This window comes from Eurosta solidaginis, chromosome 5 (genome assembly GCF_040869045.1).
Source record: "Eurosta solidaginis isolate ZX-2024a chromosome 5, ASM4086904v1, whole genome shotgun sequence".
Taxonomy (NCBI): Eukaryota; Metazoa; Arthropoda; class Insecta; order Diptera; family Tephritidae; genus Eurosta; species Eurosta solidaginis.
Window position 1 is genome coordinate 192,579,807 of NC_090323.1, and position 22,398 is coordinate 192,602,204.

Here is a 22,398-nt window from a genome sequence, read left to right on the forward strand (position 1 = left end):
TAATGTGAAACCAACGGCTCTAACAGCTATTTTTCTTTGGTACAACCTTGCTGAAAACGCAAGTTTCCTTGCATCTCTGCTAAAGAATATCGATGACAATTTGTGATTGATCGCACCTATGGGATGAGACGAAGCAGTGCTACCGTAGGATGAAGAAGGTAGCTATGGGATGAAGAACGGCAAGTGACTTAAAGTTATTTTTCTCCTCGCCCACCTATTGATGTAAAGTGAGGTTCGATGTCTTTATGACTGAGCCCATTCTCATTAGCTCTGGTTACGTACGTGGTGCGATTGGAGAGCACAAGAGGATACGGTTGTTCCTTTATGGCATGGGTCTTAAAAAATTTTAATTGATTACCCTTTCGCATACGCAATTTAGAGCACAATTGTGCTATGGAAAGCAAACCGCTGCTTTAGGATGAACTACCCCTCTGCTTGCTTATTGATCAACGAAGACCCAAATGGTACAACTCTACCATCAATAAGAACCTTCCATATAAATAGCTGCCCGATATCATAACGCTGCCCAACTGTAGCCCAATTGTTGTATGGCAATTGTACACTCTGCGGCCACCGTGGTGTGATGGTAGCGTGCTCCGCCTATCACACCGTATGCCCTGGGTTCAACTCCCGGGCAAAGCAACATCAAAATTTTAGAAATAAGATTTTTCAATTAGAAGAAAATTTTTCTAAGCGGGGTCGCCCCTCGGCAGTGTCTGGCAAGCGCTCCGATTGTATTTCTGCCATGAAAAGCTCTCAGTGAAAACTCGTCTGCCTTGCAGATGCCGTTCGGAGTCGGCATTAAACATGTAGGTCCCGTCCGGCCAATTTGTAGGGAAAAATCAAGAGGAGCACGACGCAAATTGGAAGAGAAGCTCGGCCTTAGATCTCTTCGGAGGTTATCGCGCCTTACATTTATTTTTTTTTTTTTTATAATTGTACACTCTGATTGCTTTTCCCTTTCATGATATTATATGTAGACAATTAGCTATTTTATAAATTTTTTTTAAGAAACATTTATCCGCAACTTTTTTAAGTCTTTTCGCTTTGCTTTGTAGTTAAACACAAATACATAAAAAAAAAATACACAAAAAGCTAAGTAAACAACATTTCTTTGTAATTCTTCCTTTCTTATTGTACATGCCGGTAGTTTTTGTTGTCATAGCTATTACCGGCTCACTGAAGTTACTTTTGTGCTAGAAAAAAATAACCAGAAATTATACAGTAGAAACATAAAAACATGTTCACCAGAACAAAGCGAAAAGGAGATGGAGTGGAATAGAATGAGCATTTAACTTAGAAATTCCCAAGTAAAGTAGACAGCAACATAGCCAAACAAGGCAATTAATGAGATGAACCAACGATCGGACAAGTTCTTAATTAGTGTTAACTTAGCGCTCCATTTGAGTGGAGCTTTGTAGTAGAGACCAGTTTGGAAAGCAGCTCTGTGGCTAACACTTCTATCAGTGTGAATCTTGTCATTAAATCTGTCAAGCTTTCAAGTGCAAGTGCCAAGAAAAGGCACTCCCGTATGAAGCTCAGGCACTTGTGTATGATAAAAAAATTTACACTAACATTTTGACAACTAAAAATTATTCAAAAATATTATAGCACTGAAAAAAATTTGTTATCAAAATTGATTCATAAATAAAATTAAAACAGATACATAATTGACCGCGGAGCTTAAATATATGGGGCATATGACCAAAGAATGTAAGCAAGACTGTACCAAAACAAGAGGTGCCTATTCTAACTTCATATGACGTTAGTTAGTTACCCTTAAGGAAAGTCAGTACCTAAGTAGTGATAAAAAATTCTGGTTCAGAACTAGAGTGCCAAATAAATATTAGTTCGTTAATAGCTATATTTTCAGTTATACAATCGACAAAAACTGATACCAGCTTTAATGAGCTACGACTACATATGAGTATGGCTCTTTCTCAACACTATTCCACCAGTACGTAACTATCGAAAAAGCACCAAAAAGAAATTTGTATATACATAGTTAGGAACTAGTGAAAAGTTAAAACAGCGGCGACAATTTCCACCGCCTAGGAGATCGCAATGTTAAATTCACCAGTTGAAAACATGTAAAAGAGATAGATGGCGAACTATTAGTGGTTCAGAATGCAGTAGAAAAGCACTCATTTTGAACTAGAGACTCTTCTTACGGGATACTTTCTGTGACTTTTTGTTTCAAATCGGTATATTATTTTTCTTTGTTATGAGACATTTTTTGACTGGAAGTGGGGGGAACCGTAAAGTAACCATGCCTATCATTTACTTGTTAAGCATTTTATTAAATCAGCACCTCAGTAATATCTGTTACTAATATATGTATGTAAATTTGAACACAAATTTGAAACAAACAACACGGAGCCCTCTAATTAAGCATTTCAAAAGTTTTCAAATTCAATTTCCAATGCAACATTCGCGGAAATCTCTACATTCGCTTTTAGCATGATTATTGAAACCCAAATTCCGACGATATATGTATAGAATATGTTCCCACAAAACTTGATGCTAGAGGTTAATGTAATTTTTCGCTACTTTCAGAATTAAATTTATTGGCTCTTGTATGTTGGTGATATAACTATTGACGTACTATTTTAAGCAAATATTTTGTAACATAAAAGCAAATATTCTACTTTTTCCGATCTCAAACAATTAAAATTTTTTAAACACAAAAAAATTTTCAGTGCACATACAATTTTGTACATGTATTGTGATTCGCAATTCCATACAAAAAATTTTGAGCAGCACTGTTACCTATTACTTGAAGCAACTTTTTTTTTTCCTTTTTTTTTTTTTTGTTATGCGGTTTCAACACAAAAAAAATGTCGTGGGGGTTTACAATTTGCACTGTAATAAAAAATCAGCAGTCAATCGTATAATTTATTTGTTTTTTGCATTTATTTTTGCTGCTCTTTCTTTCTATCTATTTATTAATAATTTGGTCAAAATGCTTATTACCATTTTATAAAAAGTTGTTTGTGTGTTATTGCAAATAACAGACAAACAAAAAAACAGGTGAAAAGTTTTAAGGTAAACAATTCTCAGAATTTTTGTGCTTTCGACGCGATTTTGTGAATTTTTCCACTTCATTAATGCGAAATGAAATATCACCACAAATGTCGCGAATTATTAATAATATAAATTGAAAATTTATTTATTAAATTTATACAAAAATTTTGATTAGAAATATTTTCCAGTTACTAGTATGCAGGCTATCAATGCTTAGCATTACGGGATCCCTGAAAACAACCCCGACGGCTGTAAGATGAACAGACTACCTGCTTCCCTATCTGTGCTTCGGGCTCTTAAAGCCACAATAGAGGTGGATTTACAACGCAAGGGTGCTCAAATGTCGGACGAGGCGATACATGTGTACACAGATGGTTCAAAAGTAGTGGAAGGAGTAGGGTCTGCGGTATACTGTGCTGATCCGAAAATAAGCATATCCTATCCTACTGGCGGCCACCGTGGTGTGATGGTAGCGTGCTCCGCCTACCACACCGTATGCCCTGGGTTCACACCCCGGGCAAAGCAACATCAAAATTTTGGAAATAAGGTTTTTCAATTAGAAGAAAATTTTTCTAAGAGGGGTCGCACCTCGGCAGTGTTTGGCAAGCGCTCCGGGTGTATTTCTGCCATGAAAAGCTCTCAGTGAAAACTCATCTGCCTTGCAGATGCCGTTCGGAGTCGGCATAAAACATGTAGGTCCGGTCCGGCCGATTTGTAGGGAAAATCAATAGGAGCATGATGCAAATTGGAAGAGAAGCTCGGCCTTAGATCTCTTTGGAGGTTATCGCGCCTTACATTTATTTATTTATTTTTTTTATTAGCTGCCAAATCACTGCAGCGTCTTCCAAGTGGAAATATTAGCCGCAACCAAAGTAGTAGAAACACTGGAAGATAATAGCTTAAACTGCAGACGTTTTAGCTTTTATATTGATAGCCAAGCAGCAATTAAGGCATTAACCTCGCATAGCACAGCATCTAAATACGTGTTACAGTGTAAGCAGTCTTTGGAGAGAATCGGGACAGGGAGAAGCATACATCTATATTGGGTTCCAGGGCATATGGGAATAGATGGGAATGAAAAAGTGTAAAAACTAGCTAAAAAGGGCAGATCCCTTGAAGATTGCTCCGTAGACGTCCCAATTAGATTGGGCGAGATTAAGAGAAGGCGAGAGGTGCACATGACCGACCAAGCGGGAAGAGCGTGGGTCCGAGCACGGGGCTGTAAAGTGTCGAAAATTATGTGTAGGTCTTACAACCTTAGACTTACAAAGTTGTTTCTGTTATTAAAAAGAGAGGACTGTAGACTCATGACGGGTATTTTGACATGACACTGCCTTCTGGCGTCACATGCCTTTAAATTAAGTTTGGTCAGTGATAGCAGATGTAGAAAGTGTGGGATTCGAGGAGGAAACGATCGAAAACGTTTTTTGCTCGTGCCTCGCACTTTCCAGCTATTTGGAGTGATACAGCTGTAAGATCTAGAAGCATGAAGTGGCATAGGTCCTAGAAAGATTCTAGTATTTGACAAGACGACGGAGTTATTTTATAACATAGGTACTGGTTTTTGATAGAGGTTTTCAGTTTTGTCGTTAAATAAACTTCACTACGGACTCATTCAGTCTTTGTGAGGTATTCATGGACCGGCCAATTCAATCTCACCCAACCTAGAAAACCTATTTATTTTCAGCATTCTTTGCATTCCGTGCCACTATCGGACCTTTCATTTAATTTGTTTATTGTTTCCATGAAAAGGCTTCTTACAACTTTGAAAAATAAAATCAAATATGATGAGGGATTATTCTCTTCAGCATGACATGCTTATATCAAAGGCAAGTCAGTCAATACTGCATTGCATTGGGTAGTCATGAATATAGAGAATGCCACGGAACACCAGGAATATGCCCTAGGTGTTTTTTGGACATTGTCGGAGCTTTCAATAATGTCTCGAATAGGCAATCATACACAGTCCCAACTCATTTGAATTTAATCCGGCGTTAATAAATTGGATCGGCTCCATGTTAAGCTGAAGAATGGTTACGTCGCAATGTGGTATATGCGAGACAAACAAATCTGTAAACAGACGAACGCCACAGGGTGGGGTTATATCATAAATGCTGTATACGCCAGTTATCAACCAGTTTCTAAGGCCGTGCGACAAAGGACTAGTCAATATTACGGCATATGTAGATGAAGTTACAGACATCATAAGCGGCAGATGCCTAACAACAATCAGCTGTCTGTTAGATAAGGTATTTTGGTATGTACATGCTTGGGCATCTGGAGTCGGGTTAGCTGCCAACGCGGAAAAGACTAATGTAGTATTATTTTCTAGGAAGTATAAGGTCCCTAATTGGACTGAGCGCTAGCTTGGAAAGGTAACCCTACAAAAAAAAAATATAGCACCAAGTATCTAGGAGTTTTAGTAGAAAGTAAGTTGTCGTAGGAACACCATGTGAAAGAGAGAGAGTGAAGAAAGCCTCCGCGACACTGTATGCATGCAAGAGGATGTTAGGATGCAAGTGGGGCCTATCACCCAAACTCTCTCATTGGGTATTTACGGCAATTGTCAAACCCATACTTTACTATGTGGTCCTTGTTTGGTGGACAGCCACACAAAGAAGAATATATATATATAAAAGCTTGAGGGGGCTGGCAGAGTATCAATGATTAACGTAACAGGAGCCCTATAAACTACCCCAACTGCATCCTTGCTTGCCATTCTACACATTCCGCCTGCAGACCTTAAGTCCTTAGGGCAGCTTGAGTGCAGGACTTATGGCCATAGCAGTATAGTCCTATCTAATATCGGGAAAACAGTATATATGGCCGTTTTCCTGAGCTTTGAAGGAGATATTGCGGCCCCAATTGAGCCGTTATATTGGTGTAAGGGTGGAGAAATATCAGAACATATGTATACCGATGGTTCTAAATTAACGGATACAGGCTAAGAGATTACTGCAACGTCTTTCAGGCGGAAATTATAGTCGTGAAAAAGCAGCAGAAATTCTGGAGGAAGCGTGGTTAAGCGGCTGTCGCGGCATTATATATATTGACAGTCAGGCGGCGACTAAGGCAATAAATCACACATTACTTCATCAAGAAGTGTTCTGGAATGCAAAGAAGCTTTGGAAAAACTTCGCTCAGGCAGTACTATACATCTATATTGGGTTCCTGGTCATAAAAGGATAGAAGGTAACGAATAGGCCTATGAGTTGACAAAGCAGAGTGGAGCACTCGCTCAATCGACGGTATACGTCCCGTTTGGGAGAAATCAAAAGGATACAGGAGGTGTATTTGATCTATCGAGAAGGAAGGGCGTGGACAGAAGCGCGGAGCTGGAAAATTTCTAAGATCAAGGGCAAAACTTACAATATTGAAATCACAAAGTGGCTCATTCCTCTGAAGAGAGAAGGCTTAAATCTCACGATGGGCATACTAGCTGCCTTCTGGCATCACACGCGTATTAGCAAGGCAAGTAACAACGGATGCAGAAATTGCGAGCTGAATGACGAAACGGTTGAGCACGTTTTGTATTCGTGTCTTTTATAACTTATTATTTTACCGATTTACTGTCAAAAAATATCAATGATTTATCGACTTATACTATCGGCGTATAATCGATATGTTGTTGTAATATTATCGATTTTGTATCGAAAAGCTATCGATTATTAATTTTGTTATGAAAATGTTATCGGATTTTTTTACCTTACAGTTATCGATATGGTATCCAAAAGTTATCGATTTGTTATCGGAGTGATATCAATTTGTTATCGGCGTGCTATCGGTTTCATATTGATTTGTTACTGATTTGTTATCGAAAATGTATAGATTTGAAACAAGTAAGGAAGGCTAAGTTCGGGTGTAACCGAACATTATATACTCAGCGTGAGCTTCAATTGTACATTTCATTTCAGATAAATCACTTTTCTGCATAAAAAAAAAATGTCTCCCCATTTTCTCTTACAATAAAACTTGATAAGTGAAATATCATTGATTCAAAACTATTTTTTGCTAAGTTATAGCTTATTATTCTAGACTACGACCCTTTTAAACTTGTTTTATATAAAAGTGGGCGTGGTCTTTAACCGATCCCGTCCATTTTTCCTGGAAATATTTTCTGCTATAAGGAAAATATATGTACACAATTTCATGGCGATATGTTAATTTTTCTTCGAGTTATGGCTCCCGAAATATAGAATATTGCTTAATCTTAAAAGGGGCGGTACCACACCCATTTTCAAACATTTTAGTGTTTTCCACTTTAATGTTATAATTCAATTTAGAAAGTAAAATTCTATTGATATAAAGCTCTTTAGCTTATTATTTTCGTTTACGAATCTTTTAAAAATCTTTTATATAAAAGTGGGCGTGGTCTTTAACCGATTTCGTTAATTTTTCTTCAAAGCATTCCTTATAGCAAAGGCAACCTCTCTGCCGAATTTTGTTACGATAGGTTTAACGATTTTTGATTTATGATTAATAATATTTGTAAAATTGATTTTATCACAAGTGGGTGGTGCCACGCCCATTTAAAAAAATATTTTTAAATTTTATCAAGAGTCTCAATATCAGTCCACATGTCAAATTTCAATATTCTAGATGTATTATTTACTAAATAATCAGGTTTTTTGTGTTTTCCAAAATGTTATATATATAAAAAGTGGGCGTGGTTATTATCCGATTTCGCTCATTTTCAATACCAATCTATCCTGGGTACAGATAAGCTCATGTACCAAATTTGGTGAAGATATCTCAATATTTACTCAAGTTATCGTGTTAACGGACAGACGGACGGACGGACATGGCTCAATCAAATTTTTTTTCGATACTGATGATTTTGATATAAGGAAGTCTATATCTATCTCGATTCATTTATACCTGTACAACCATCCGCTATCCAATCAAAGTTAATATACTCTGTGTACAAAGCACGCTGAGTATAATTATCGATCTGTCATCGGCGTATCATCGATTTGCTTACGGCAACTCATCGGTATGTTATGTAGCAGATACCGATAAATAAATATAAAATCGATGAAACCAGTAAGAAGCCGATGACAATAACAATCCGACACCAAATGAAAAACTCCATCGGTAATAAAACAACAACTTCTCGGCGAAATTCTTCTCAAAAATTAGGAATCATTTGTTTCTTTTGAATATAAGTATATTTTGGTCAACCGCTGTTTCAACCGCTGGGCGAACTCTAGTTAATTTAAAAACATTAGTTTTCTAAACGTACACCGTTTTTTCACGTCTCTTCTATTTTCCATCAGTATCTTTCTCTGCTATGGAATGTCCACATGTGATGACGAAATCACTCGACGACAAAAAACATTGCCTTGTGTTAATTAAAGCGAAAACAACGGTGGGGATTCAGTTATATGCAGAAATGAACATAACTTTTTTTTTGTGGTTTGGGCTAGGTTTTTTGTTTTTAGTTGTTGACTTCTTGCAGCGCCTTCGTGGCGGACTACTCTGATGCATAGAAAGGTTCTTGTTTTATTTTGAATTTTTATTAGCTAATTTTGTAGTTTTACTATTTTATTTTTTTACAACCACATATACGACGGTTCGGTTTCGAGACGCCACAAACGACAGTGTGAATGTTTTTCCAAAAACAAATTCTCAGCCAAAAGTGAAGCAGGTCAGGTTGCAGTAAATTTGTTTATTGTAGTAAAACCGGTAATCATGTGTTAGAGATTCTCAAGTAAGCCGCAGCACTGCATTACAAATTAAATAGATTTTACAAAATAAATGAAATTACGCTAATGACGATAGGTATGTGGTAGCTATGCATTTACATATGTAGCTCGCAGATAGCTAAACAAAAACAACGTAGGAAAAACCAAAACCGAAGCTATGACAGCAAAAATTAAATCAAGAATTCTACGAGAAGTTGTTAACTGCTACAATTTTTATTAAAAGGGGTATGGTGCTATGAAATTTGATTCCAACTATGTGGATTGTAGTGGCTCGAGAATGGCAGCAGAGGCGAAATCAACCCTCACCCAAAAGAATTAAATCCAGGTCGAAGAGGACTTCGAATTTGAATAGGAGGGGAGGGGGTATCCTGTTATACCGGTCTCCTGGGACTTGTGCACTCAATGAGGTTCAGATATCGGTTCAGGCCTTGTGGCATCCAAGTGTGCGCAGTGACACCAGGATAATTTTCCGTCCAGAATTTATTTATTCAATACTGTCTATGAAAGAACATTTCTTACAGAATAATAAAAACGGTGTAGTATAGAAAATAGTATATACCTACTTAAAATAAGAGAGTAAAATATTCAAAAAAGCTTGTTTTCCCATGGAAAAATCAAGGGAGATGCTCTGAGATAGAATATTATTCAAGAGGAGCATTACTGGCAAATTTAGTTTTGACTTTTTCCAGTAAAAAGGATAGGTGACGCAAAGATTTCGCTTTGGAATGTTAAAAATAATCCTTTCCAGAAGAAAAGGACAATCTATGGTACCATGTATAACATTAAACATGAAATTCAAGGAGACTGTAAGTCAAATAGCATAATACGGGATGCATAGAGTGGAATGGGAGTATCAAAGTTGAGGGGCCGTAGAGCGAAATTATTGAACACCTTTTGAATACGTTCTATTCTTTTTATTGATAGCTGGTTATATGGCCTCCAGATAATATTTAAGGTGTGAGCGAACAAAATTTATATACAACATTTTAGGAGTATAAGGGTCTAAGAACTTGGTGCAGTTCCGACGAATAAAACCTAAAACAGAGTAGGCCTTCGCAATGATGAAATCCACATGTTTGTTGAAAGACAGTTTCGGGTAAAAAAAACTCCTAGGTCCTTTACTTCTACAACATTCTGAAGGACAGTATCATAAATGTGGTAGGAAGTACTTCGAAAATGCAAAATTTTAGCAAATGTCATTTTAAAACATTTCTTTATGTTTAAAGAGAGACGAGAACGAAGACACCATGAATGAACTGCGTTGATATCGCGTTGAAGCTTTGCTTCATCAGAGGCATCTTGGACTTTGGCGAATATTTTGACGTCATCGGCATAAAGTAAAAAATTTGCGAAGGAAAAGCAGCTACTAATGTCATTGATGAAGAGAACAAATAGTAGAGGGCCTAAGACGCTCCCTTGCGGTACCCTGGAGAGGCAATGAAAGGTTCTGAGAACACACCATCAGTGGTAACAACACAACGTCTCCAAAAAGCGGGAATAGAAGCCCATATATGCTAGTTTTTCCAGTAGTACTGTATGAGAAACTTTATCAAAGGCTTTCGAGAAGTCTGTATATAGACAGTCAACCTGGCATCCAGCCGAAAAGGCAGTATTGCAGTCGTCCGTGAACAGAGCTAAGTTCGAGGCTGTGGATCGCCCTGGTCTTCGTTCCAGTTATCGTTATTCACATCGTCTGTCACTAGTGATGATATTATTAAGTACGTCTCTCAGCACATTGGCATCTTAGCTTGAGAACTCCTGTGTTTCAAACTGATTAAGAAAACTGGCTATCACCAGTTATGGCAGTAGACAACTGATGAGTACTACCAGCCTTCACATTTCATTACTAAATCCAATCGCGGGCGGGACGATGTGCACAACAGTATAAGTACATTTCTCCTGCACTACGTACTGCCGTCGCGGAAATCATTAGACTCCACCGAGCCCTAAAAAACAACTGGATCGTTGCGCTGCCTCAAAAAGAAAGGACGCTGGATAGAGGGTCACGTTGCGCCTGGGCGCAGCAAAACGCGCTTTATTGGATCAATATCGTGACGTAAGAAATGAAGACAAAGACCCATCATCAAGTAAGTATCAAGTGACCTAGCGGCGTGAGTGTGAGAAGCTTCAGATGTTCACAGAAAGAAAAAATGCTCGAAAATTATATCAGAATATACGGCTGGTAACAAAAGGTTGTATGAACGGAGAAAACCGGTTATGGTGATGTGAAAACCGACATAAGAAGCGTGCTGCAGGTATGGAGGGAACACGCTTCCTCATTGCCAGATAATGAGACCGATGAAGGGCCCGCTAACACAATTCCTGATGATGCAATATACGTTCCACTACCCGACTATGACGAAGTGAGATATCAATACACTCCTAAAAATAAAAAATTAAATAAAAATGGAAAGGAATGGAATACAATGGAAAGGAAAAAAGGGAAAGAAAAGATTTTTTATCGAAAAATTATTGTCTTGTCATCGAAAATTTATCGATTTTCTATCAGAATGATATCGTTTTGTTATCGATAGAACTTCAGTATAAAATCTTTTCCACATAAATAAGTTATTGACTACGAGCCGAGAGCTGGGCGTTAATTTCATTGGGTGAGTGTTGATTTGATTCGATAAGGTGAATCCTGGGTTTTATTTTTTCTTTATTTTTCCGAACTGACAGGCTCTTCTGGCCAGCTAGGTCTTTTAGCAGTTGTGCTAGTTATTGACCTAGGCTGGCAGGATCGCCATGAAATGTTACAGTGAGTGTGACGTATAATGATACAATACAGTGGGTGTGACGTATAATGCTACAATAGGCCGACAAAAAAACGACAGCTTGTTGATATCGATTGTTACCTGTAACATGTTGATAGCTTACCGATACCGATGATAATAATAGGTCGATAATTTTTCGTACTTATAAATGAATTTCTTCGAACCAAAATGCCAAAATGATTTCAAAGTCACGAAATTATCCCAAAATAGTCGCGAAAATAATGCCGAAATTACACTACCCTGACAGATTCCTAAAATGATCTCGAAATAGTACCTAATAAAAACTACCCGCAAAATCCAAAATAATACAGAAATGATCTCAAAGACCCGGAGCGATCCTAACATAACGAAAGTGGCGAAAATCTACATAAAAAAGTTGTTTCAAATTGTGTTCGTGTCCTGCGTTCGTTAGGTCAAGGCTCAAGGAGTGACACACTACCTATTAAGATAGGTCCTAGAATCTTTTAATACTCCCCAAGAGAACGGAGTTATTTTGTAGCGTAAGTCTTACTACTTATTTCGGGGTTTTCCGTTTGGTGGTCAAAAAAATTCTTGTAACACTATGGCCACATTCAATCTATGCGAGATCTGGATAGACCGGCCAGCTCAATTTAACATAACCTAGGAGTTTTTTTAGGGGGGTGCAATCGGCAGTGGTTTGGCAAACACACCCCGTGTATATTTCTGTCATGAAAACCTACTCAGTGAAAATTCATCTGCTTTGCACTTAAAATTCGGAGTCGGCATAAAACAAGTCCCGCCCCGCACATATTTTAAGAAAAATTAAAGTTATCCAACGTAAATCGGAAGAGAGGCTCTGTCTAAAGCTCCGCGGAGGTATATCACGCCTTGCATTTATTTTTATTTTTTTAGTGGGCTTAAGGTGATTGATTTCGCCGCGGCTCAATAAAAGATCATGTGCAGTACAAGGTTTCAGCGTAAAAAGATACATCAGGCTATTGCGCTGTCTACTTATCAGAGAACACGAAACCGAATTGATCATATCTTCAGAGCTGGCAGGCAATTTCAGCTAAGATACGCATACTTCTCCGACTTTACTGAGTTAGGAGAAACAGATGGAGGAAGACGTGAGCTCCTTTCGTGCTGCTAATTGGCGCTTTTTACATCGAAGTTTTATTGGCTGGCGTTGCTTGCTACTAAATAGTTAATCGCCAACTTACTGTGATAATGATTTTGATTTAGAAAATATCAATGAGCATTAAGATATTGCAATTGTTGCTTTTAATTCACTGAATATGAAGAATTACTTGGTTTCTGTCAAGACTGATTAAATTGTGTGAAGATACACTGAAAGAAAAAGACTGGTAAAATCAACCGAAATACGGGTCAATTCAACCGAAATTTCTGTCAATTTTTATCCATCACAACAAGATGTTGAATCAACTGCGCACAAATCGTTGATTCGTAATTGACCATTTTAGTAGTCAAATGAACAAAAAAAGTTGTTGCGACAGCTTTGTATAAAAGTACCTATGTTGCCATATAAATATGTAAGTAAATGTAAGGCGCGATAACCTCCGAAGAGATTTTAGGCCGAACTTCTCTTCCAATTCGCGTCGTGCTGCTTTTTAATTTTTCTTAAAAATTGACGGGACGTGACCTACTTGTTTTATGCCGACTCCGAACGACATCTGCAAGGCCTATGAGTTCTCACTGAGAGCATTCATTGCAGAAAAACACTCAGAGTGCTTGCAGAACACTGCCGTGGGAAAATTTTCTTCTAATTAAAAAAGCTTGTTTCTAAAATTTTGATGTGGCTTTGCCCTGGTGTGAACCCAGGGTCTTCGGTGTGGTAGGCGGAGCCCGCTACCATCACACCACGGCGGCCGCCATATAATACGTAAATATGTGAATACATAAATACGCATGCTTGCTACATATACATACATATGAATATAGAAATGAAAATAGTAGTCACAAAACTGATTCTCAATTCTTTCAGTTGTAGCTCAGCTCATTCTCAATTTCTCCTCTCTCGCATGTAGTTGTTGCCCCAATTGATTGTTTCGAACAAAACTTGTAGTATAAATGTTTGACGTAACATTTTAAAAAGAGAACTTGTAAGTTATAGAAAAGTAAAGAATCAAATCGCAGGAAGGTAATTCATCATTGGAGTAACTTTACATGTAATTCGGCAAGTTTAATTTTCGTAACACTTTAATTTTTTTTATTATCTTATTAGATTTGTTCGCGTGAGTGAAAATTCATAAAAACTTGAACATGTTACTAACTTTGGAAAAATACTGTTCGTTCAAGCAAAACTTTTGCAACAAGAGGGCGCAATTTTGCATTTCGCTTGGACTAGAAGTTGCAAAATTGTACCCTATAGATAGGTGTTCCGGTATCTCATAATTTTTTGCACAGTAAATTCAAAAGAGGTTTTTTCGTTTTGAATTGATAACTGAAAACTAGTTTCTTGTTTTCCCATTTTGTGTGTTTTTCGATTTCATGGTTTTCTTATTTTGGTGTTTTTTTTTTAACAAGTGGCACCATCGTCATAAGTACAAAGTAGAGAGCGCAGTGAGCGTAAAATTCTCTTTGAAATTTGCTCATGTATTGACAGTTGATCGCCGTTGAAATGATCTGTAAGATCAGTTGTGTTAACAGAAAAATCAGTTAGATTGATTAGTAGTCTGTCAATTCTACAAAATTTTGTTAACTTAAGAGCGACAATTGCTCTTCTGTTGAAATGAATAAGCTAATTTGTTCGCTTGACAAAGAACTCGGTCGAATTAACCATAATTCGATCAATTTCACCGAATCTCCGTTAAGTCAAGAACAACAGAACTGATTTGTTGATTTTACTAGCACCATTTCTTTCAGTGTATGCATTTCACGTAAACGTACTATTGATTAGGTTTGATTATTATGTAGGTTTTTGGGATCTTTTGGGGACTATTTCGGGGCCATTTTGAGGCCAATTTATGGTCATTTCCTAATGATATTGGGGACTATTTTGGGGTTGTCCTGGAGTAATTTAGGGATTACTTCGGGGTAACTTCGGTATGGGTTTGAACACTATTTCGAGGTCATTTCGGTATCATTGTGAATCGTTTATGGACTATTTCATGATTATTCCGAAATAGAATCATAAATAATGCCAAGCACGTCTGGTATTTAATTGTCCCTAATGTAATCCCTTAGTATGTAATACCGAAAATACCAAAAATGTTCCGCAGTATCCCCTAAATTATCGGACATATCTCAAGATGCATTGGTGCTACGTTATTGGTCTAGATGTTTGCAATTAATCATGTGCTATGTACACAGTGGTTCAAAATGGCATTTAAATACTTTGCTCACGCTTACCTGAAGCCAAGATGGACAAAAATATCGCATACATACTTTTAAGTTCCATAAAACTTTTTCGAGAAATCGGTTGTCAAAGCTCTCATGTCAGCCTACTGCCACCCATCACATCTCGAGGACTCTTTCCATCGTAGAATGATCGGCTTGGAAGTAAGCAGCTGTCTCCATTGTTTTTAAAATATATTTGCGATGACGTATTTTGTGTTCACAAACATTGTAAAATATTTCGACTTTTGACCATTTTTTTGACTTTCTTACCATAACATTGATTTTTTCTAACAATTTTTAAGGCTTACTTATGTTTTTTCAACAGAATCGGAAATTTGGGACAATTGTACTTGGGGACACAATTTTTGAGACAGACACTTTCAAATTTCAATATCAACTAAGCGATCAAATTAACAAAGATTCAACAAAGAAGAAATATACAATATACATATGTATATACGATACTTTTTTTTATGAACACTTCATACAAAATCGAAGTTCGATATTGAAAATCGAATAATCATTGAGTTGCGTTTATTCGAATAATCTAAGTAAATAAACTATTCGAATAGTGAAATTCGACAAATGAACGTACAAATATCAAAAATCGAATATTGGATTAATTTAATTATTCGAATATTTTCAAGTGCCCTAATCAGCGCACGAAATTTTGCGCTATTGCCCAGCGCTATTATGCATAGCTTGCGACTGATGTTTGGTTTAAGAGAACTTTATTTTTGACGCGCAGTGTCGTGAAGAGCTGCTGGTGGATCATATCAACAGGTGGGAGTCTATTATAGCCAGAGCGAATATTTTTCTCACTTAACATGATAATTCAAACCACGAGTCAATGCTCTACCGCATCCAATTTAATTTGATAATTAAACAAGTAAAGGTGTCTAAGTTCGGGTGTAACCGATCATTATATACTCAGCGTGAGCTTCAATTGTACATTTCATTTCAGATAAATTACTTTTCTACATAACACGTGGCACCGCCCGTTAAAAAAAATTTCTCCACATTTCCTCTTACAATAAAACTTGATAAGTGAAAAATAATTGATTCAAAACTATTTTTTGCTAAGTTATACCTTATTATTCTAGTCTATGACCCTTTTAAACTTGTTTTATATCTAAGTTGCCGTGGTCTTTGAACGATCCCGTCCATTTTTACTAGAAATATTTTCTGCTATAAAGAAAATATGTGTACACAGTTTCATTATGATATGTTAATTTTTCATCGAGTTATGGCTCCCGAAACATAGAAAATTGCTTAGTCATAAAAGGGCAGTGCCACGCCCATTTTTTTAAATTTAAAGCTTTTCCTATTTATTGTTATAAACCACTTGGGAAATGAAATACCATTGACATAAAGCTCTTTTTTGCAAAGATATAGCTTATTTTATTCGTCCACGACCCTTTTTAAAATCTTTTATATAAAAGTGGGCGTGGTCCTTAACCGATTTCGTTAATTTTTCTTCAAATCATTCCTTATAGTAAAGTCAACCTCTCTGCCGAATTTTGTTACGATAGGTTTAACGATTTTTGATTTATGATTAATAATATTTGTAAAATTGATTTTATCATAAGTGCCACGCCCATTTTGAAAATTTTTTCCAAATTTTTATCAAGAGTCTAAATATCAGTCCACGTGTCAAATTTCAACATTCTAGGTGTATTATTTACTAAATTATCAGGTTTTTTGTGTTTTCCAAAATTTTATGTATATAAAAAGTGGGCGTGGTTATCATCCGATTTCGCTAATTTTCAATAGCAATCTATTCTGGGTCCAGATAAGCTAGTGTACCAAATTTGGTAAAGATATCGCAATATTTCCTCAAGTTATCGTGCTAACGGACGGACGGACGTACATGGCTCAATCAAATTTTTTTTCGACACTGATGATTTTGATATATGGAAGTCTATATCTATCTCGATTCCTTTATACCTGTACAATCAACCGTTATCCAATCAAAGTTAATATACTCTGTGTGCAAAGCACGCTGAGTATAAAAAAATTTGCATATAATTTTATTCACACTTCGCCCACTTACAAAAATTGTATTTAACTACGCGTTACACAAGACAGACTTAGTAAACATTTCTTTTTTCAAGGGCTGATCTCATCAGCACGAAAGTTTTATTTAGGCATAAAGCACGTAAATATCTAACATTTCTATGGAAGAGAAATAAAAATGCTTTATAATTAAATTTTTAATATTTTGCTATTATTGTGTTTATATTATTGTAGTGGGCAAATTTTCGAAATCGTTTTTTATTATATATTTCATATATAGATGGATATGTATATATATTTTGGTATAATAAATAATAATTTTGTTCGTTAAGTGGAAAATAAATATCATGCGCTCGATTACAGGATTATTAAATTTATTTTTAGATACATTTCAGTTTTGGTAGGGGAGTTAATTGCATATATTTGTTGGGAATATTTTTCGGTATTTTTAATTTTATAATTATTTATTTTATGTTGTTGTTAGTATTTCGCTTCTTAGTCTAAGCTTCAATTAGTTTGTTCGCTTTACACCACAGTGGTAATTTTTTATTCGAGTTAATAAATTCAGTCCATTTTTATAAAGGCTTGGCCATACAGGGTGCTGATCAAATGTTATGCCATACCCCTATATTTATTTCTTTATTTCTATTAAAAATATTAACAGATTTTGCTGCCAAACGAATTTGTCCACTTAACCTTATAGGTATAAACAAAACTGGAAATAGCATTTTTTTAAATTTTGTGATGTCTTTACCTATATGACCATACAGGGTGTTTGATGATCGATTGCTTTTATTGGATCATTTTACTATGTAGATTTTGTCACGTAATGGCGTGATCGTGTGATCCATCTCAATGGGTTTGCGAATATTATTTTTTTTATTAAAGAAACCAAAAAAAAAATGATCGTAGTTCGCATTAACTCCCGCTTTTTCGCCGCCTACACAATCACAAACACCAAGACAGCTGCTGTTACTTTATACCAAACACAAATCTGCACCCACCACGCACCGCGTGCGCTCAACGCCATGGCATTTTGATTGGTGAACGAGAACTCCTCTGCATTGGCACAACAACGCGTTGTAGTGACTGTTGCTGCTGTGGTTGTTGTTGGTAATTTTGCTGTGAACGATGCTCATAACTCGGCGTATTACCGCCTGACACACGCACCACTTGTGGTTGCTGCAGGCGACTTGCTGACGTTGGATAGCTGCGTACGCTTTTAGAGGTGGTGGTGGTGGTAGTGCCGTTACAGACGTCTGTTGAATGAACCGGCATACGATCCATAGAAAATGTTGTTGTTGATATAGATTTCGTAGCGCCGCCATTATTAATAGACGCATCACCAAAGTACGTATGCTTTGGGTGTTGCAGTTTACGTTCTGTAGCAGATTTTGTTGTCACTAGCGGCGTGCCCTTAAATAATTCATAACTACGTAACGCATTCATTTGTAAAGGTGTGGCGAGTGAATGACGCGTACCAGGCGTATTGAGACGCTTCTGCAAGGTTGGTGAACCGCCAGCAGCGCCGAGTTGTATGCGCGTCGAATGATGATTGAAAGTAGATGACTGTGTAGGCGTTGCAGGTTTTGCATTCGCTTCATTATGTATTTGCACCAGCGTTTGATAGCGCCCATTCGTTACAGGCGCGTTGTTAGCTTTTATAGCGCTTGGATAACGCACTGGTGTCACTGTGATCGGTTTGGCCCAATTATGCAGCGGTGATTTATCACCACGTTCACTGTTTATTTTCGGCGATTTGTTGCTTGTTGCGCTTGTTAAAACACCACCGCCGACAGAGCGCGCTGATACGCGTTGATAACTATCCTGTGCTGGAATGGGTTTTGCTACGCCTACTGGCACTATTCGCCCTGGCATGTTTGGTGTTATTGAATTTTTAATTTCTATGCGTATCGATGGCACTGCTTCAGTTCTTTGCGCGTTTTTTTGGCGCTCTGCACTCTGCTTGCGCGTTGTCGTTTTATCAATTGTAGGACGTTCCATGCGAAATGTCTCATTACGTTTGACAGGCGAACGACTGGTTGCGCGCGTCGCGCGCTCTTTACTATTATGACGCACTGGTGAACGCGAGGTTGGGCGATAATTTTCATTATCAAAGATCAAGAAATCAGAACGATTCTCTTTAGATTCAGAGCGCGCGTGTGTTTCCACTTTAGGCGGTTCTACCTCTACAAACCACGCAGGATTGTGTGCTGGATTATTCTGATTTTGTAGAAATTTTTCACGAAACGATTTACGAAAACTATTGAGCGTTACAGTTTTATATTTATCAGCGACTGACTCTGGCTCTTCTTCCGCTTCCGCTTCCGCCTCGTGCAAGTCGGCTTTTGTTTGCTCCTTCAGTTGTGAGAGTTGTTCCTTCAATTGTGCGGTCATTTTACCCTTGCGAAAAGTGGAAGAGTCAAAGGGTTGATTAGATTCTCTTATTTGATTGTATTGACTGGCTTGTCCATTTGTGCTTGAGTGCGCCGAACTGTGCGTGGAGTGTATGGAACCATTATTGCTGCTGTTACCACCCTTCTGCATATCTTTCAAACTCGACTGTTGTTCGTAAAGAAAGTGAAATGGATCCGTCTGTGCATCATATTCTAGCGTATGCGCTGAACTTTGGTTATCTGCTTTCCATTTGTAGTAAGTATTCGTAGCATTATCACTCGGATGATGTTCCAAAGAAGGGTTAACAGCGGCAACGGCTTTCTCTGGCGTCGGCGTCTTTATGCGCTTAGTGAATGTGGCAAATTTACTAAAAACTTTTGATTTTTTCGACTTCTTCTCTAACGTAGAATTATTTGATGAGTTGTGTTTGCTCTCTTTATCCTCCTGATCTGAGTCGAGTATAAATGTATCGCTGCGATTGAGTAGCGAGTCAGTGCGTGAATCTATAGACTCGCGTCGCGCTGAGGCAGAGCCAGTTGTATGTGTTGTTACATTGCTCAGTACACTACCAGGGCGTGAGTTCGTATTCACGGGTGTGGTATCGCGTGCAGAACTCTTACTACGCGTTTTTGTGCGAAAATTGCGAAAGAATGACATTTGAAAGCCTGCGCGCTTACTTCAATTTTTTTCGATTGTGCAAACTTGCGCGATAGTGTATATGCGAGTTAAGCTTGAAATTGCGAATTGAATGAGCAGTTGGGGCGCGCATTCGTTTGGATATGATGACACTTTTTATTGCTTTTGTTTAAATATAGAACTATTATTTTCTTTGTTTGAAATTGCAGCAATTCTAAATAATTTCAACTGCACTGTTGTTAATTTGATGCCGTAGAAGCGTATGTGAGCGGCTACTGAACTCACTGGCCTGCTGGGTGTTTTTTCATTCTTGTTATTTATCAATATATTTTCTTTTGTTTTGTTATTGCTGTGCTATACTTTTCCACGGCGCGCACTCCCTCCGCTCTGTTCAAGTCACGAGTGATATTCACTTCCTAGTTTTTCGATTGAAAATTGGTGCGATTTTATTTTACACTTTCTAATTACCGTTTTCAAGTCTTAACACGTCTACTGCGCTCAAGCAACTGTTTGTATCAGTCAAGTTTGTAAGCGTTCGTAGTGGCTTGCCAAAAGCTTAGCTGACGAGATAAACTTGTATGAAATGGAGAATCAAAAACCGTCGGCGTAAACTCGAACTTCCACGCTAAATGTGGAGCTGCTGGTGCCGTTCCTATGCTTTGTTGTTGTGATCGCGCTTACTTTTCATATTGTTGATATTTTTTGCATTCAACTAACATGTACATGCATATTTGTGTTCAGTTGTTAACCATTTAGTTGTGCCAGTATTCACCGCCGTTAGTTCGTCGTCGTAAAACGCGTTCGCTGATCTGAGTCGTTGCTGACACCCTGCGCCGCACCGCTTCAGACTCTATTTTGACCAATTTTCCAAGTGGTGCGCGAACCTTAATGATGACGTTGAAACGGCGGTAATTTTTATTTAAATCACTACTTTTGTTAATTCTTTGTTACGCTGAAATTGTTGCTTTTGCCTTTGTATTAATGCATATTTACTTTGGCGTAGGCGTTTTAGCTGTCAGTCGCGTTATCTTACGGTCGTTATTTGAATCACGATTTTTTTCCTTAGTTCGTTTCTTAATTATTCACTTTTATGCATGCTGCATTTTTTGTTGGTCTATAGGCTTTGCAAAGTCTATTGAAAAGAAAAAAAATGTTTCAACTATTTTATTTATTCATTTCGTGTTTTTTTTAATTTGTTGTTGTTCACTTATATTTTTAAAATTTTCAGTTTTGATTGACACTTACAACGTTGCATGCTTTATTACTTCGTTGGAGCCTATTCAGTTAACCAGTGCGAGTAAGTGTGTGGCAAGCACAGTGTTGCCACTAGGAGACTCATTTATAAAGTAAAATAATAATCAGTGGCCTTTTTCTAGTGTAAAAAAGCTTCTTGAAAAGTTGAAGCCGTTTACTTTGTACTAGCTATTTAAAAAGCTTGAGTGAAAGCTCTCCTGATGATGAAAGTGTTCCCGTTTAAAAAAGTTTCCGCTTGCGAAAGCTTTTAATTTATTAAAAAATAGAACAAAAGTTTTTATTTGAGAGAAATTTTTCGACAACTGACAGCTGCTCATCACGCCTTTCACGAAGAAGCTTGAGTTAATATAGCTCTTATAGCGAAAGTTATATTAAGTGAAAGTTTGTTAGCTTACTTAGATATCCTCTAGTTCAACAGGAGATGGATCAGTGTGAAGAACCTGTCGCTTGGAGTATCCCTACAACATCACAGCCACCAGTGTTGCCCTTTAGAGAATATTTTACCGAAGAAATAATAGAATTAAAGTTAACTTTTTTAGAGTAGAAGTAGTGTTTTTAGAGCTCTAAGTCGTTGTCAGGCCGCAAAGCCAACTACACAGGGTACCCCACTGCTTACCCAAGGACGTCCAGTCCCAGGGCCACAACAGCAATTGCGCCCTGGCCTCCCTCAACTCAGGCGTAAACACCCGTAAATGACCCCTAGAGTGACGAAGTCTCCCCGCTACACTTCAGAATTCTGCAGTTAAACTGTAATGTATTTACTGGGAAGATCACGGAGATAGTCGATTTCATGCAGCGGCATAACATCCGCATCACTGCGATTCAATAGACTAAACTCACAGCAAGATCTGCTCTGCAGACCAGTTCTAGGTGTAATGTCCACAGAAAATATCGCGAGAGTGGTATATAATATATCTGATCCCAACATCGACCGCAATGACAGTATCTTAGAACGTCACGCCTTATCTGTCCGGTCCGGCGATGTAAACCTAAAAATCATCAACATCTACATTCCTCCTGCCACTTGATGCCCCAGTGGATACCGCCCTAATATCAGAGCACTACTCACTACCTATAATCGCATTATCTGAGGCGATTTCAATGCCCATCACGATCTATGGCATTGAAGCCTGCAGGCGGACAGCAGGGGCGAGATATTGGCGGATCAAATAGAAGAAATGACGTTCTGCACAATAAACGAAGACGCCCGCAGTCGTATGGTAGGATGCTGTCACAGTTCGCCCGATATATCAATCGTGAGTGCAGGACTCGTA

General features: G+C 37.7%; 2 protein-coding genes across 2 annotated transcripts in view; both read right to left on the reverse strand.

Moving 5' to 3' along the window:
* The window catches only part of Lmpt (Limpet), a 958,773-nt gene that overhangs the window by 621,187 nt on the left and 315,188 nt on the right, over positions 1-22,398 (reverse strand). The gene's annotated exons all lie outside the window — the stretch shown is intronic.
* On the reverse strand, positions 17,020-21,083 carry LOC137251979 (uncharacterized). The gene has a single exon (XM_067787079.1). It carries the CDS (start codon positions 19,889-19,891, stop codon positions 17,858-17,860), a length of 2,034 nt encoding a protein of 677 aa, XP_067643180.1. The 5' UTR covers positions 19,892-21,083; the 3' UTR covers positions 17,020-17,857.